Source organism: Microtus pennsylvanicus, chromosome 17, assembly GCF_037038515.1.
Source record: "Microtus pennsylvanicus isolate mMicPen1 chromosome 17, mMicPen1.hap1, whole genome shotgun sequence".
Classification (NCBI taxonomy): Eukaryota; Metazoa; Chordata; class Mammalia; order Rodentia; family Cricetidae; genus Microtus; species Microtus pennsylvanicus.
In genome coordinates this window covers 35142470-35156520 of record NC_134595.1, presented here as the reverse complement: position 1 = coordinate 35156520, position 14051 = coordinate 35142470, and the positions used below count along the sequence as shown (strand labels likewise).

At 42.3% G+C, this 14051-nt stretch overlaps 1 protein-coding gene across 3 annotated transcripts in view; it reads left to right on the top strand.

Moving 5' to 3' along the window:
• The window catches only part of LOC142837078 (nuclear body protein SP140-like protein), a 62866-nt gene that overhangs the window by 36423 nt on the left and 12392 nt on the right, over positions 1–14051 (top strand). For 2 of the 3 annotated variants that reach the window (XM_075951955.1, XM_075951957.1), the window contains 4 exons: positions 1919–2023; positions 3919–4061; positions 5805–5852; positions 8101–8142. In XM_075951955.1, coding sequence (XP_075808070.1) covers positions 1919–2023; positions 3919–4061; positions 5805–5852; positions 8101–8142 — 338 coding nt within the window. The remainder of the gene's footprint in view (positions 1–1918; positions 2024–3918; positions 4062–5804; positions 5853–8100; positions 8143–14051) is intronic. The other variant, XM_075951956.1, reaches the window with a different exon arrangement.

The following is a 14051-nucleotide window of genomic DNA, read 5'->3' as shown; positions in this document are numbered from 1 at the left end:
TCTTTCCCTTCACCCCAAATACACACAGATTTTTTTAAGGTTTTTTTTTTAAATATTTATTTATTATGTATACAATATTCTGTCTGTATGCCTGAAGGCCAGATGAGGGCGCCAGATGTCTTTACAGATGGTTGTGAGCCACCATGTGGTTGCCGGGAATTGAACTCAGGACCTTTGGAAGAGCAGGCAATGCTCTTAACCACTGAGCCATCTCTCCAGCCCCTAAGGTTTTAAGATTTCTAAAGCCTTAAAATTTCCTACTCAGACTTATCTATCAATTTGAGAGCAGCAAAATCTAAAAGCAAAGGTGTTTGGAGCAAGAATATGAACTGTATTTATATCATCAATCTTGTGTATCCTAATTTCTTCCTTACCTTTGAGTTGAACCTGGTATGTATTTATTTATTTATTTATTTATTTATTTATTTATTTATTTATTTATTTATTTATGGTTTTTCGAGACTGGGTTTCTCTGTGGTTTTGGAGCCTGTCCTGGAACTAGCTCTTGTAGACCAGGCTGGTCTCGAACTCACAGAGATCCGCCTGCCTCTGCCTCCCAAGTGCTGGGATTAAAGGCGTGTGCCACCACCGCCCGGCGGAACCTGATTTTTATGAAAATGTTTTTTGTTTACACATTGGCTATTAAAATGTCTAGACTTGGTGAATTATAAGCAGAAAGCAAATGTACTCTCTCATAGCCCTTTTCCTCCTCCCTTTCGGTGAGTTCTTTCCTACCTTGAGCAGGCCCTGTAACTTCCCAGTAGAGCTGGAATGGAGGATGAACGGCTGCAGGGATAAGCCTTCTCAGTGGGCTATGGGTGTGGGCTGTCAGAAGGAGAGGGAGGAAGGAGACTCCCTTGGAAAGTTGTTCCTGAGTGGAAGCCCTTCTGCTGCTGGTGCCCCCACCATCTACAGAGAGGAAGCAAGAGCGTCAGTTTCCATGACAGCTTTGTGAGCTGAATTAACCACGGAGACATTGCCTGTTTATTCACTGTCTCTGGGAAACTAGAATCTTGATGATGCAGCTGAAACAAGACCTAGAGCTCTGGGCCACTGTAATGCTGCCTCCATTCACCGGGAAGAGTGGAGACAATCTCTGCCATACACGGGGTATCACCCACCAGTGAATGCACATCAAGGTGGCCCAGAGTGGTGGGAGAGACCTGGGTCCAAGCCTTCTCTTCTATGACTACATGGACTTCGGCCTATCCCTGGGCTCTTATTTCCTCAGTTTCTCCATTTGTAAAGAGGAGGATGATTTATGTCAACTATCCAATGTCCATTGTAGTCTTGATCAGTTACTGCTCAAATAGTATCAGCATCACAGACAGTGCTCCCCTCCTGCATCACGGTCTCTGCACATCAGGGCAAACATAGCTTCTCATCTCCCAGAAATTTGTTTGAGGAATTTTCATCTCTATGTCTACGGAGTTGTAGCTCTGCTCTACATAAGAGCTTTCAGATTATTCTAGAAATTTCTGGGGTTCTCTCTCAGTTACAGATGGAGCAGAGCAGACAGAAAGAGGAATAATTCCACCCAACTCTGCTAGGTTGCCCATCATCTCTCCCTGCTAGCCCAGTCAGAGCTCAAATGAGGGGAGATAAGAGGACCATCTCTGCCTACCATCATTAGTACAATAGAACAGTCAGACAGCGCCTGATTCATGGCTATGTAGCAATCAGTGTGGTCACTGGAGTAAGAATCGGTACAGTTTATCAAAGCCAAAAGATTCTGCTAAAGCTTTTTTTTTTAAAAAATAAATTAGGGGTAAAATATTTGTCATTACATAGCCAATATGCCATTTGCAAGAAAGACTTAGAAGTTAGAGATCTGAGGATCAAAGTGTTCCTAGTGTTAAAGGAAGAGGGAGCATGTGCACCTCCAAAGTGAGACAAAAGAAAAAATCTTCTTTTTCAGTTCCAAGAAGGTGCAGAAATGAAAATGCAGATTTCAGTGCTGAGCTGCTTCCTGTGACATGTGGTGACGTGAAGGGAACATTACACAAGAATAGATTCAAGCAAGGTAGGTAGCGTGGTTTTTAATTCACAACTGCTAAATAAAAACATCACAAGCAATAAGGGAATTACTTAAGGAACTGGGGGAGGTGCCTTGAAAACAGGAGGGATCCTAACACTTGAAGAAACCATGCCTAGTAGATGCTCACAGTAACATGGATGGAGCCATGAGATGCCCAGAGAACCAGAGAAACTTCCCTCCAGAGGTGGAAACTACTGCATATTTTCCTTCCAGTCAGACATAAATGGGGAGGGGCCCTCAGCCTCTGCCTTCACATCCCTGTGTCAGTAACACCAGGGCAGGGCACTTGTCATGCTGAGAGCATCACAGGATTGAGAATCAGAGAGCCCAAGTTCCAGACTCAGCTTTGCCAAGAGAAGAGGTCTCTTTTTGTTGTATGGGCGGGGCTTTCTGGGCATGAAATTTCTCGTTGTGAAATAGAGGACAATAATATAAAGCCTGATCCATGGTATATCCATGAGGAATAACTTATATTATTGGTAAAACATATTCTGGTTTGCAAAAAACAAAAACAAAATCCACAAAAATCCCCCCCTCAGCCAAAACCTATTATGATGGACTTCACCTCAGATCTCTTTTATTATGAGCCTGTGGGTGGCAGTTGACAGAAATACATTGTCACTATTTTTCACAGCTGTACTGAGTTATAATTCATATACCATATAATTCAGCACTTAGAGTCCATGATCAATGGGGGGTTTATTCTTGGGTACATAGAAAAATTACCATGCAAACATATTTGTCCCCCTCTGTCTATTAGGAGTTGATACTCATCCCCATTTAATTCTTCTCAACATTCACCCTGCTAATTCCCGTCCTGTAAATTTGCCTCCTCACACACTACATACAAGTGACATGCTGCAGTGTATGTCTGCTTTCCCTTAGCATGATGACATCAAGCCTCATCTGTGTAGTTTATGCAAAAGATGTTTTAACTCACAAATAATGCCATAGTCCATTGTATGACTATTTCATATTTTCCTCATTTATTCTTCAGTTTGCCTCATAATGCTGCTTTGATAATTTGTGTATACCATTTATGTGATATAAACACTGAATTTGAGGCATACACACAGAAGTGGAATTGATAGGTCATTTGATGATTATGTGCTGAACTCAGTAATGAATTACCAAATATTTTGGTAATAGTTAAACTGTTTTCAGTTACAGCAGTGTGTGAGAACTTCAACTTCCCTACAACAAATAGCTACTATTTCTTGTTTTTTATTACGGTCATCTTGGTGGTATGTGAAACGGTGTTGTGATTTTGCTTGCATTTTCATAACAATGAAGATGCCCCAAATAGGACTATCTTTTTATTAACGGTAGTCCGTATTTTCATGGGACAATATTTACTTATGTTTACTAGTTTTTACCTCCAACCGCAATGATGGGCACCTCTTCAATAGTCTTATTAATTTGGGTAGACAATGATGTCACGGAACTCCTGGGTTGCAAAATCCAACTGCAGCCTCAGCTCTAAGATGAGGACCCCACCTCCACCTTCCGGGGGCCTCCTGGGATGGGTTGTTCTCCAGCCCGAGAGATCAACACCAGGGTGAAATCCACGCACCCCGTGCAGTCAGTCACTACCTTGTCCTTTTCTACGTGAACCTGAAGTAGTTTTTAAAAGGTATCTGTTGGTGGCGGTTGTCATTTTCTTCAGGCATGAAAATCAAAGAAACATGGAAGGCTTCAACAAAGCCCTTTAGGAACTCCAGGGCTGAGCTGGGACTCCTGAAGCCAGAGAGAAGGCCCGACTCTTCTGCTACTGACTTTGAGCACAGTCTGGGTGGCTCCAGTTCAAGTGTTGGTGGGAGGCCATGAACTGAGCTCCAGCGACAAAGCAGGCTCATGATCAGTCTACTGTGGTTTTACAGGGATCTCCATGAAGTCCATACAGAGTGAAGCTGGGGACTGGTACACACCTAAAGAGTTTGAAATCTTGGGAGGCTTTGGACGATCAAAGAATTGGAAATTGAGTGTGCGCAGCTACAACTGGCCCCTGAAATTCCTGATCCAGGTATTGGAGTGGAGTGGGGGAGGGTCAGTGCCTCTTCTTCTTGCACTGTTTACAGATCAAATAGCTATGAGATATCGGAAATCCCCATGCAGATCAGGTTTTCCTATAACCCAGAAGAGAGGCGGCCCACATCCATAGCCTCATTTCTGGGGGATGCACCTTGCTGGTGTTGACAAATGATAGATACAGAATCTCTGAGGAGGGAATAGCCATTCTGGGTTGGGGTTCTTGCAGAGAAATTTCTGCATTGAAGCCAAAGGAAGAGCTGACCATCAGACAAGTGAAAGAGAATCTAGAGAAAGGACCTGCTAGCAGCTGCACCAAAGGCAGTTGTGTGGATGCAGGGGGATGAGTTATGTGATATAAACCATCAAGTCAGGATGTTCGTGCAGGAACTTAGTGCCATCCAAATTATCTCAAATTTGAAATGTATACAAGGAATCAGTGATGTCCTTGAGGTTAAAAATGGCAGATTTAATATGATCATCGTGATTGTCAGCATTATTTGGTGTGAAGGGGTTGAACTCAGGTCTCCATGTAAGCTAAGGCAGACGTAAGCTCTCTGCTAACCCGATCCTGGTTCTACTTTGCATGCTGTTACTCTGATAAACTCTATGACCTAAAGCAACTTAGTGAAGGAAAGAGTTTATTTGGCTTATAGGCAGAAGTCCATCATAGAGGGAAGGCAAGGCAGGAACACAAAGCAGAAGCATGGAAGCAGGAACTGAAGAAGAACTACAGAAGAATAGTACTTACTGGCTTGCTCCTTGGTTCATGTTCAACTGCTTTTCTTATTCATCATAGCCCATGTTAATAGGGATAGCATTACCCACAGTGGACTTGTCATATCAATCCACAATCAATAAAATGCCCCCACAGACATGCCTATAGGTATCTGAGATAGACAATTCTTCAAATGATGTTTTCTCTTCTTAGGTATGTCAAGTTGACAACCAAACTAAGCAAGGCACATCTATAATGTTATAGGTAATAGACTATCATGGACATGATTTCAACATTCTCCCTATCCTACAAGCTAGTTTTTATCCTAGAATTCTTAGCTTAAATATCTCACCCCTTCTTGCCTGGGCCCTCACCTCCCAGAGACCCTTCTTAAACGGTGAGATTGATTCTCTGTGCTGCTGGCTGTGGCATACTCTTTTAATCCAAGCCCTCCTGAGGCAGAGGCAGCTGGATCTCTGAGTTCAAAGACAGTCTTGTCTACAGTGTGAGTAGGTTGCCAAACCTCCTCAGAGAAACCCTGTCTCAAAAAGGAGAGAGAGAGAGAGAGAGAGAGAGAGAGAGAGAGAGAGAGAGAGAGAGAGAGAGAATGTGTATCTTCCACAAACTTTCTATTTTATCTCTCATAACCAAATTTTTGTTATGTGCTCCAAACTCATCAGAACATGTGACACCCTATATGCATGAAACACATGTATGTTGGCTGCCTAGTCCTGGTGTGGAACAAGCTGAATTGTGTCTGGTGGGAACAGAGATTGTGTAATGGTTGAACAACGGATTGTAAGGGAAAATTCTCAGGAACTGAGGAAGAGAGATGTGAGGTCTTTCCAGCTGCCACAGGCCAGTGTCTGTCTCTAAGTTGTATGCAATGAGAGGGGACTGGAGTCAGATAACGTGGGTCTGAATGGAAGATCCAGGCAGAACTTCTGGAAGGAGGTTCAATTCCCAATTCTCACCTCTGAAATACAGATAACTACATGCTCGGATCCTTCTATCTTGCAGAGAAAATTTCTCCCCAATTCTCCACGAATTTATGGCAAGAGAAAAAAGGTGAGTTCTTATCATATGGTTTTACTCACAAAACTTCTTATTTTATGGTGTCTCAGTTGGGTTGTCAAGCTTAAAGTCACCTCTTCTTCCTTCCTCTACTATTTCTTTTCATGTTTTCAGCCTGTGTCTTCACTCAGGCTGTGTGTAAGGCCAGGTCTTCCTTCAGTGTTGACTTCTTTGAGCTGGAGATGATAAAAAATCACCAACATAGACTTCAATGGGCCGCAAAACACTCCATACTATGCTTCATAGCTCACTGTGAATTTGAACTTCAGGCCTGTGTATTATTTGTCATTTGCATTATTGTCTGACTGGTTTGGATTCTGAACCACCGGGACATATCAATCACTCAGGTTCCTAAAAGGAAACTACCTCCCAACCTGGTCAATGACTACTTCAAAGTCCATATCCTCTACCTCCCTCTAAATTCTAAGGGTATCTCTTTCTGAATGACTCAAATGAGATAGAATTGTCCAACCCACAGAACCATTTTTATTCCTGGATGCAGTGTTTCATAGCAACAGGGGCTCTTGCCTCTTCTTTTGAGTCTCTATTAGTAAGAACAGGATTCTCAGAGAAAGAGAAGCCACGACCCACTTCCACTTTCATAATCCTGCTAGGGCCTCTTCATCTGCTCAGAGCCATGGGTTCTGGAATCTTTCTTGTCAATCTCGGTGTCACATGACAACTTCCCAGCTCATACAGGATCATTTAAGCTTTCTGGTGATGGCTGGTGTGTGTCAGACAGCCCGGTATGGTTACCAGAACCACCGATTCTGTATGCTAATATCTGCTTTGAGACACCTGGATTCTCTTTTCCCAAGCGAAGCCACATTTACTCATCTTTTAATGCACAATTGCCAGGTATACACAGAAGACCCATGGTCTGCACAGAAGATAGAAACCATAGTCCTGAGGGACCTCAAAGATTGTGTCCAAGTCACTGCTTACATTACAGAATAACAAACAGTGTGACGTGGGAGACTCTAGAACAGTGACAGTGAGAGCGCCCTTCTCAGGTGATTGGACCGCAGATCATGCTTGTCTCCAGCTCTTGCCCCTGGACTGGGGTTATGGGCTGAGATGGCTTGTGTCACAGAAGGGAAGGATGACAAATCTTCCCAATGAATGTGCAAAGCAATGTGAAGTCCATTTTTTTCTTCTAAACATCCAGCTGGTCTGGCTGCTCTTTGAGTTGTGAATAGAGGGCAGAAGGCCATTAAGAGGAAGAGCTGCAGCCCTGGGTGCCTTAGGTTCATTTGATTTTCAGGGCTATGGCCCTAGGAGAGCTACAGAAAGTGATAGATTTCCTCTCTAGGATCACCCAGACTCCAGAACTCTTTGAGCCTTATGTGTTCTGGGCTATAATTGGTGTATCACAGCTTCAGGCTCACTTCAGCTACTCTGGGGTAAGGAGCTTGTGGTCAAGGCTGATACATCCTGGGTGGTCAAACTGAAGAAAAATGGCCGAGAGCCATTAGTGTTGGAGGAGAGGTAGAATTGTTCAAACGGGCCTGTAAAAAACAGATACTGCCTCTTTGCCTGACTCCACAAAGGCTTCCTGAGGACCAAGAGCCAGGGAGTGGAACTTGTTTTGGGTCCAATAATAGTTTGACATCACCTGTTTCTCTGGAGAGATGTACAGGTCCATAAAAATAGGTATGGAAAAGAAGTAGATATATTTAAGAGAAACCCTCCAGACAGAATGAATTAAACCAATATTTTCAATCAAAAAACTCTAGAGTGAGTGCCCTCTGTCAAGTGGGAGAGATTCTGGGAACCCCCTACAGGTGGGTGAGACCATGGCTTCTAAAGGCTGAGGTGAAAGTGAAATTGAGAAATACATTTGAGTGGCCATGACTAAAAACCCTTAGTGGGAGGTTAGGTGGTGGCCTTATGAGACTGAAGTAGCTTCTTTGATTTTCCTGTTGGCATTAAGCTTTAATTTGTTAGATGGGAATTCTTGAGCTGTTCCTACCCCGTCGACTCCCAGTAATAATACTAATTTTAGCCTTGGATGACGGCACATTCTTGGAATGCCAGCACTCCATGTTCCATATGTAGAAACACGAAGATCAGTAGTTCAAGTCCAGCCCCAACTGGTTATATAGTGAATCTAAAACCAGCCTGGCCTACCCAAGACCTATCTCAAAAATAACATCAATAATGGTGGTGGTGATAAAACTAATTTAAACAACTATCATTTAAATCTTACATTTAACATTGTCATTCAAATTTTCTCTTTCAGCAGAGAACACAGGATTTGTCTAGTGCCCCAGCTAACTCTCAGGTAAGTACTGACTCTTAGCTGCAATCCCTGGAAACTCCCAGCCTTCACCTTAGTCGCCTCTCCCCTGAAAGGGTCCCTGTCTGCTTGGGTGTGTTGCCCTGGGCGATGAACAAAGATTACCAGATTTGTTCCCCACCCAGACAGGAGGAGCCAGTCTGTGTGCTTGGGCCAGAAGCATCGATGCTACCATGTCTTTCACCACGTGTTCTCATGGTCTCATCCTACCATGTGTTAGCATGTATTCTCATGTTCTCATCCTACCATGTGTTAGCACGTGTTCTCATCCTACCATGTCTTTCACCACGTGTTCTCATGTTCTCATCCTACCATGTGTTAGCACGTGTTCTCCTGTTCTCATCCTACCATGTGCTAGCGTGTGTTCTCATGGTCTCATCCTACCGTGTGTTAGCATGTGTTCTCATGGTCTCATCCTACCATGTGTTAGCACGTGTTCTCATGGTCTCATCCTACCGTGTGTTAGCATGTGTTCTCATGGTCTCATCCTACCATGTGTTAGCATGTATTCTCATGTTCTCATCCTACCATGTGTTAGCATGTGTTCTCATGTTCTCATCGTACCATGTGTTAGCACGTGTTCTCATCGTACCATGTGTTAGCATGTATTCTCATGGTCTCATCGTACCATGTGTTAGCACGTGTTCTCATGTTCTCATCCTACCATGTGTTAGCATGTGTTCTCATGTTCTCATCCTACCGTGTGTTAGCATGTGTTCTCATGTTCTCATCCTACCATGTGTTAGCACATGTTCTCATGTTCTCATCCTACCATGTGTTAGCATGTGTTCTCATGTTCTCATCCTACCATGTGTTAGCACGTGTTCTCATGTTCTCATCCTACCATGTGATTCACCATGTGTTCTCATGTTCCCATCCTACCATGTGCTAGCGTGTGTTCTCATGTTCCCATCCTACCATGTGCTAGCGTGTGTTCTCATGTTCTCATCCTACCATGTGTTAGCATGTGTTCTCATGTTCTCATCCTACCATGTGTTAGCATGTGTTCTCATGTTCCCATCCTACCATGTGTTAGCATGTGTTCTCATGTTCTCATCCTACCATGTGTTAGCATGTTCTCATGTTCTCATCCTACCATGTGATTCACCATGTGTTCTCATGTTCTCATCCTACCATGTGTTAGCACATGTTCTCATGTTCTCATCCTACCATGTGTTAGCATGTGTTCTCATGTTCTCATCCTACCATGTGTTAGCATGTGTTCTCATGTTCTCATTTTACCATGTGTTAGCACGTGTTCTCATGTTCTCATCCTACCATGTGTTAGCATGTGTTCTCATGTTCTCATCCTACCATGTGTTAGCATGTGTTCTCATGTTCTCATCCTACCATGTGTTAGCATGTGTTCTCATGGTCTCATCCTACCATGTGTTAGCATGTGTTCTCATGTTCTCATCCTACCATGTGTTAGCATGTGTTCTCATGTTCCCATCCTACCATGTGTTAGCATGTGTTCTCATGTTCTCATCCTACCATGTGTTAGCATGTGTTCTCATGGTCTCATCCTACCATGTGTTAGCATGTGTTCTCATGGTCTCATCCTACCATGTGTTAGCATGTGTTCTCATGGTCTCATCCTACCATGTGTTAGCATGTGTTCTCATGTTCTCATCCTACCATGTGTTAGCATGTGTTCTCATGTTCTCATCCTACCATGTGTTAGCATGTGTTCTCATGTTCTCATCCTACCATGTGTTAGCATGTGTTCTCATGTTCTCATCCTACCATGTGTTAGCATGTGTTCTCATGGTCTCATCCTACCATGTGTTAGCATGTGTTCTCATGTTCTCATCCTACCATGTGTTAGCATGTGTTCTCATGTTCTCATCCTACCATGTGTTTCACCACGTGTTCTCATGTTCTCATCCTACCATGTGATTCACCATGTGTTCTCATGTTCTCATCCTACCATGTGTTAGCACGTGTTCTCATCCTACCATGTGTTAGCATGTATACTCATGTTCTCATCCTACCATGTGTTAGCATGTATACTCATGTTCTCATCCTACCATGTGTTAGCACGTGTTCTCATGTTCTCATCCTACCATGTGTTAGCACATGTTCTCATGTTCTCATACTACCATGTGTTAGCATGTATACTCATGTTCACATCCTGCCATGTGTTAGCACGTGTTCTCATCCTACCATGTGTTTCACCACGTGTTCTCATTTACACTAAAGGTGAGGGAAGGAGACAGAGATCCAGATCTCTGGGGTCCCTGGCACAGGGTCTGGAGTGGCAGTGGGCGTGGCTGGCTGTGAATGAAAGAAAAAGAGCAAATACAAGAAGAGACAGTGTCTGTAAAAGGCAGTGTGTGGAAAGAACATGTCTCAGCATGCATCCCAAATGCATGTAGAGCTCAGGAGGAACAGGCCAGGCTTCATGCATAAATCCTAGGTCTGGATCGCTCCACTTCCTACAGACGGCTGCCTGCAGAGTAAGTAGGTCCTCATGCCTCATGAATTCCCTAAGGTCACTGTGAAGGGCGCCATCAGGAATCCCATCTGGCTAGGACCAAAACCATCACCACTGAACAATTCACAGGGTATTTTTCCTCAGTCACCTTGGATGGTTTTCAAGCATAGGTACACCATTTGTATTAATCGGGGTTCTCTAGAGTCACAGAACTTATAGAAGGAATCCCTCTATTCATACACACACACACATATATATATAAATTTTAAAAATATTTAATAAATATAATATAAATATATATATAATTTATTTGAATGACTTAAGGGCTGCAATCCAACTAACCCAACCAAGGTTTGTTGTGAATGGAAAATCCAAGAATCTAGTAAGTGTTCAGTCCCATGAGGCTGGTGTCTCAGCTGGTCCTCTGTACATGCTGGAACCCTGAAGAAGTAGGCTCCACTCCAGTGCCAATGAAGGGATGGATGTGCTGACAAGGCAAGGGCAAGCAGGTAAAGAAGAACCAATCCTTCTTTCTTCCATGTCTTTATATAGGCTTCCAGCAGAGGGTTTGGACCAGATTATCAATGTGTCTTCCCGCCTCAAGGTCTGGATTAAAGGTGTGTGTCATTCCACCTCAAGATCCATATCTAAGGCATTCTGTCTTCCTGCCACAATATCTGGATCACAGATGTGCCTCCATTTCTGGATTGTAGTTCATTCCAGATATAGTCAACTTGACAACAAAGAATAGTCATCAAAATCCACCTTCTGTCAACTGGACACACAATTGTATCTCCTATGTCATGATTAATTTTCAAATAAAAACAATGACAAGGTCATAATAATGCCTAAACATAATTTAACTATGCCATGTACACTCACAAGCACATTATATGTTAACCTGTGTTGTTGGAGTCTGCTTGTTTGTTCCTGGCTGCTCAGCCCCAAAATAACCACACAGAAACTGTATTAATTACGACACGCTTGGCCTATTAGCTTATGCATATTTATAGCTCATTCTTATCTCTTAGATTAACCAATTTCTATTATTTTATATTTTACCATGAGGTTCATGGCCTACCAGCAAGGTCCCAGCTGGCAACTCGTATCTTTCCCCTCTGGCCACTCCATGATGTCTCTCTGACCCTGCCTTCTTTCTCCCAGCATTCAGTTTAGTTTTCCCTGACTAGCTCTGTTCTGTCTTGCTATAAGCCCAAAGCAGTTTCTTTATTAATTAAGCAATAAAAGCAAAACATAAACAGAAGGACTTCCTACACCATTTCCCCTTTTCTGTTTAAATGAAAAAGACGGTTTTAACTTTAGCATCGTAAACTTACATATAGCAAAAGAGTTATCAAGCAAGAATTATAGTTACAATATTTATATCTACTTTATCTCTTGTCATAACCAAGGAAAACTATAATTATAACTATCTACTTTTCAACTCCATCAAAGACTCCAGAAGGATATAATATTATCTAAGTTAACAGGAAGCATATTGTAAGCAACTTACAAAACTCTAGAATTGACAGAGACATCTTACTGCCTGGACAGTCACCCAAAATTCTTCTGTACTGTTGGGGCATCCATCTTCAGTCTACAGGTCCATAGTATACAGCAGACTTTTCCATAAAACGGAAATTTCAAAGACAGTTCCACCTATATTGGCAGTTTGTCAGTCACTTTCTTTTGTGTCCTGCAGAATGTCTGGCAGATTCTTTCATGAAGCAGGAACCCTGAAGGACTGTCTCACCTTCTTTAGGCAACTCCAGCAGTCATTTCTCTGTGAATCCTGCATGCCGAGTTTATGCAGCATAACATTAAGCAGTCCAGGCAAGAGCAGTTTCTTGCCCAAATGGCTAACAAACTCCATAAGGAGCCTCTTTGATGCCCATCATCCTCTTGAAGTAGATTGGTGCTGCCAGAAGCACATGAGTTTCGTTGTCATGAGATGTCTTAAGTTAATAATTTAAATATTTTAAATGTCATTTTCTGAAGGTCTCTGAAAGATTTAAAGAAAACCTATCTAACTGAAATAGATCTCTATATATCTAAAAAACCTAACATGACTATAAGCTTGACTACTATAGATGATTATCTATTAACCTTTATTTCTTAATTATGTATTACATTTTCAAATGAGCTGCAAAACACAATACTTTAATCAAGAACAGAAATATATATACATGTATAACAAAATTGATTTTAAATTTGTATCAATATGCATCTCTATAGCAAACCAGGTCATAATTGCACCTAATATGACATAACTATCCCTCATATAACCACAAACAAATTTTAAATTCAGAATAGGTGGCAATGTCCCTCAGGGGACAATCTATTAGTATTCTCTTAGTTGTTACAACATATGATAAGGATATGGAAAGAACAAATATCTGCACAAATACATTCTTAGCAAAATACATCAGAAGCACTCGTGTTGGTTATAATCCTCATTTCTGCAACTGATCACGTGGCCTTAGATGGTCTTTAGATCTGCTTTCCTCTACTACCTATTCTGTATTTCCTCCACCCGAGGAAAGCATGACAACAGATCTTAGCTCTTTTTACCAGAAAAATGATCCATACCTATATTCCTGATGGGTCTGTGCTCTTTGTCATCTTGCCTCGATTAGGTTGCTGTAATTTTCCATTAACTTTAATCATAGGATACGGTAGCACTAAGAGATGCCCTAAAGTATCTCCTTCTCTCCAGACATAATCCTTCTTACTGCCTCGGTGAACAGAAGCCCATGTTGTTGAGCCCAGGCATAACCTCATCTCAGTTATCATGGCTTCTTCATTCAAGGGCCCATTGAGCAATGACAGGAATATCTTGGGAAAGAGACTAACCACTACCTGATAATTGAACTCCTCCTTAGCCAAAGTCACTTTCTGATGGGCATTTACATGGGACACAAGTATCTTTGCATCCTTTGCCCATTTGGAGAGCTCTATCCACATACTTCTTCCCCAGATGTCTTTCTCACCAGTTTTCCAGTCATGCTCTTTCCAAGTCCCTGACTATTCATTGACTACAGCCCAGGAATCAGTGAACAATTGCACATCTCTCCAAACAAATTGCAGTGGCATGTGTACCTCCTGAAGTTCTGCCCACTGTGAAAATTTTCCTTTACTAGTATCTTTCAGAGTTTCTTGCAAGGAGGGCCCCCTTGTTCATCTCAGCTGCCCAGAACTGAAATAACCACACAGAAACTGTATTAATTTAATCATTGCTTGGCCCATTAACTCTAGATTCTTATTGGCTAACTCTTAGATCTTAATTTAACCCATTTTTTATTAATCATGTATCACCATGAGATCATGGCCTATCAGCAAAACTTCAGCATGTCTATCTCCAGTGGCGGATCCATGGCGTTCCTTGACTCTGCCCTTCTTTCTCCCAGAATTCAGTCCAGTCTTCTCCACCTACCTAAGTTCTGTCCTATCAACAGGT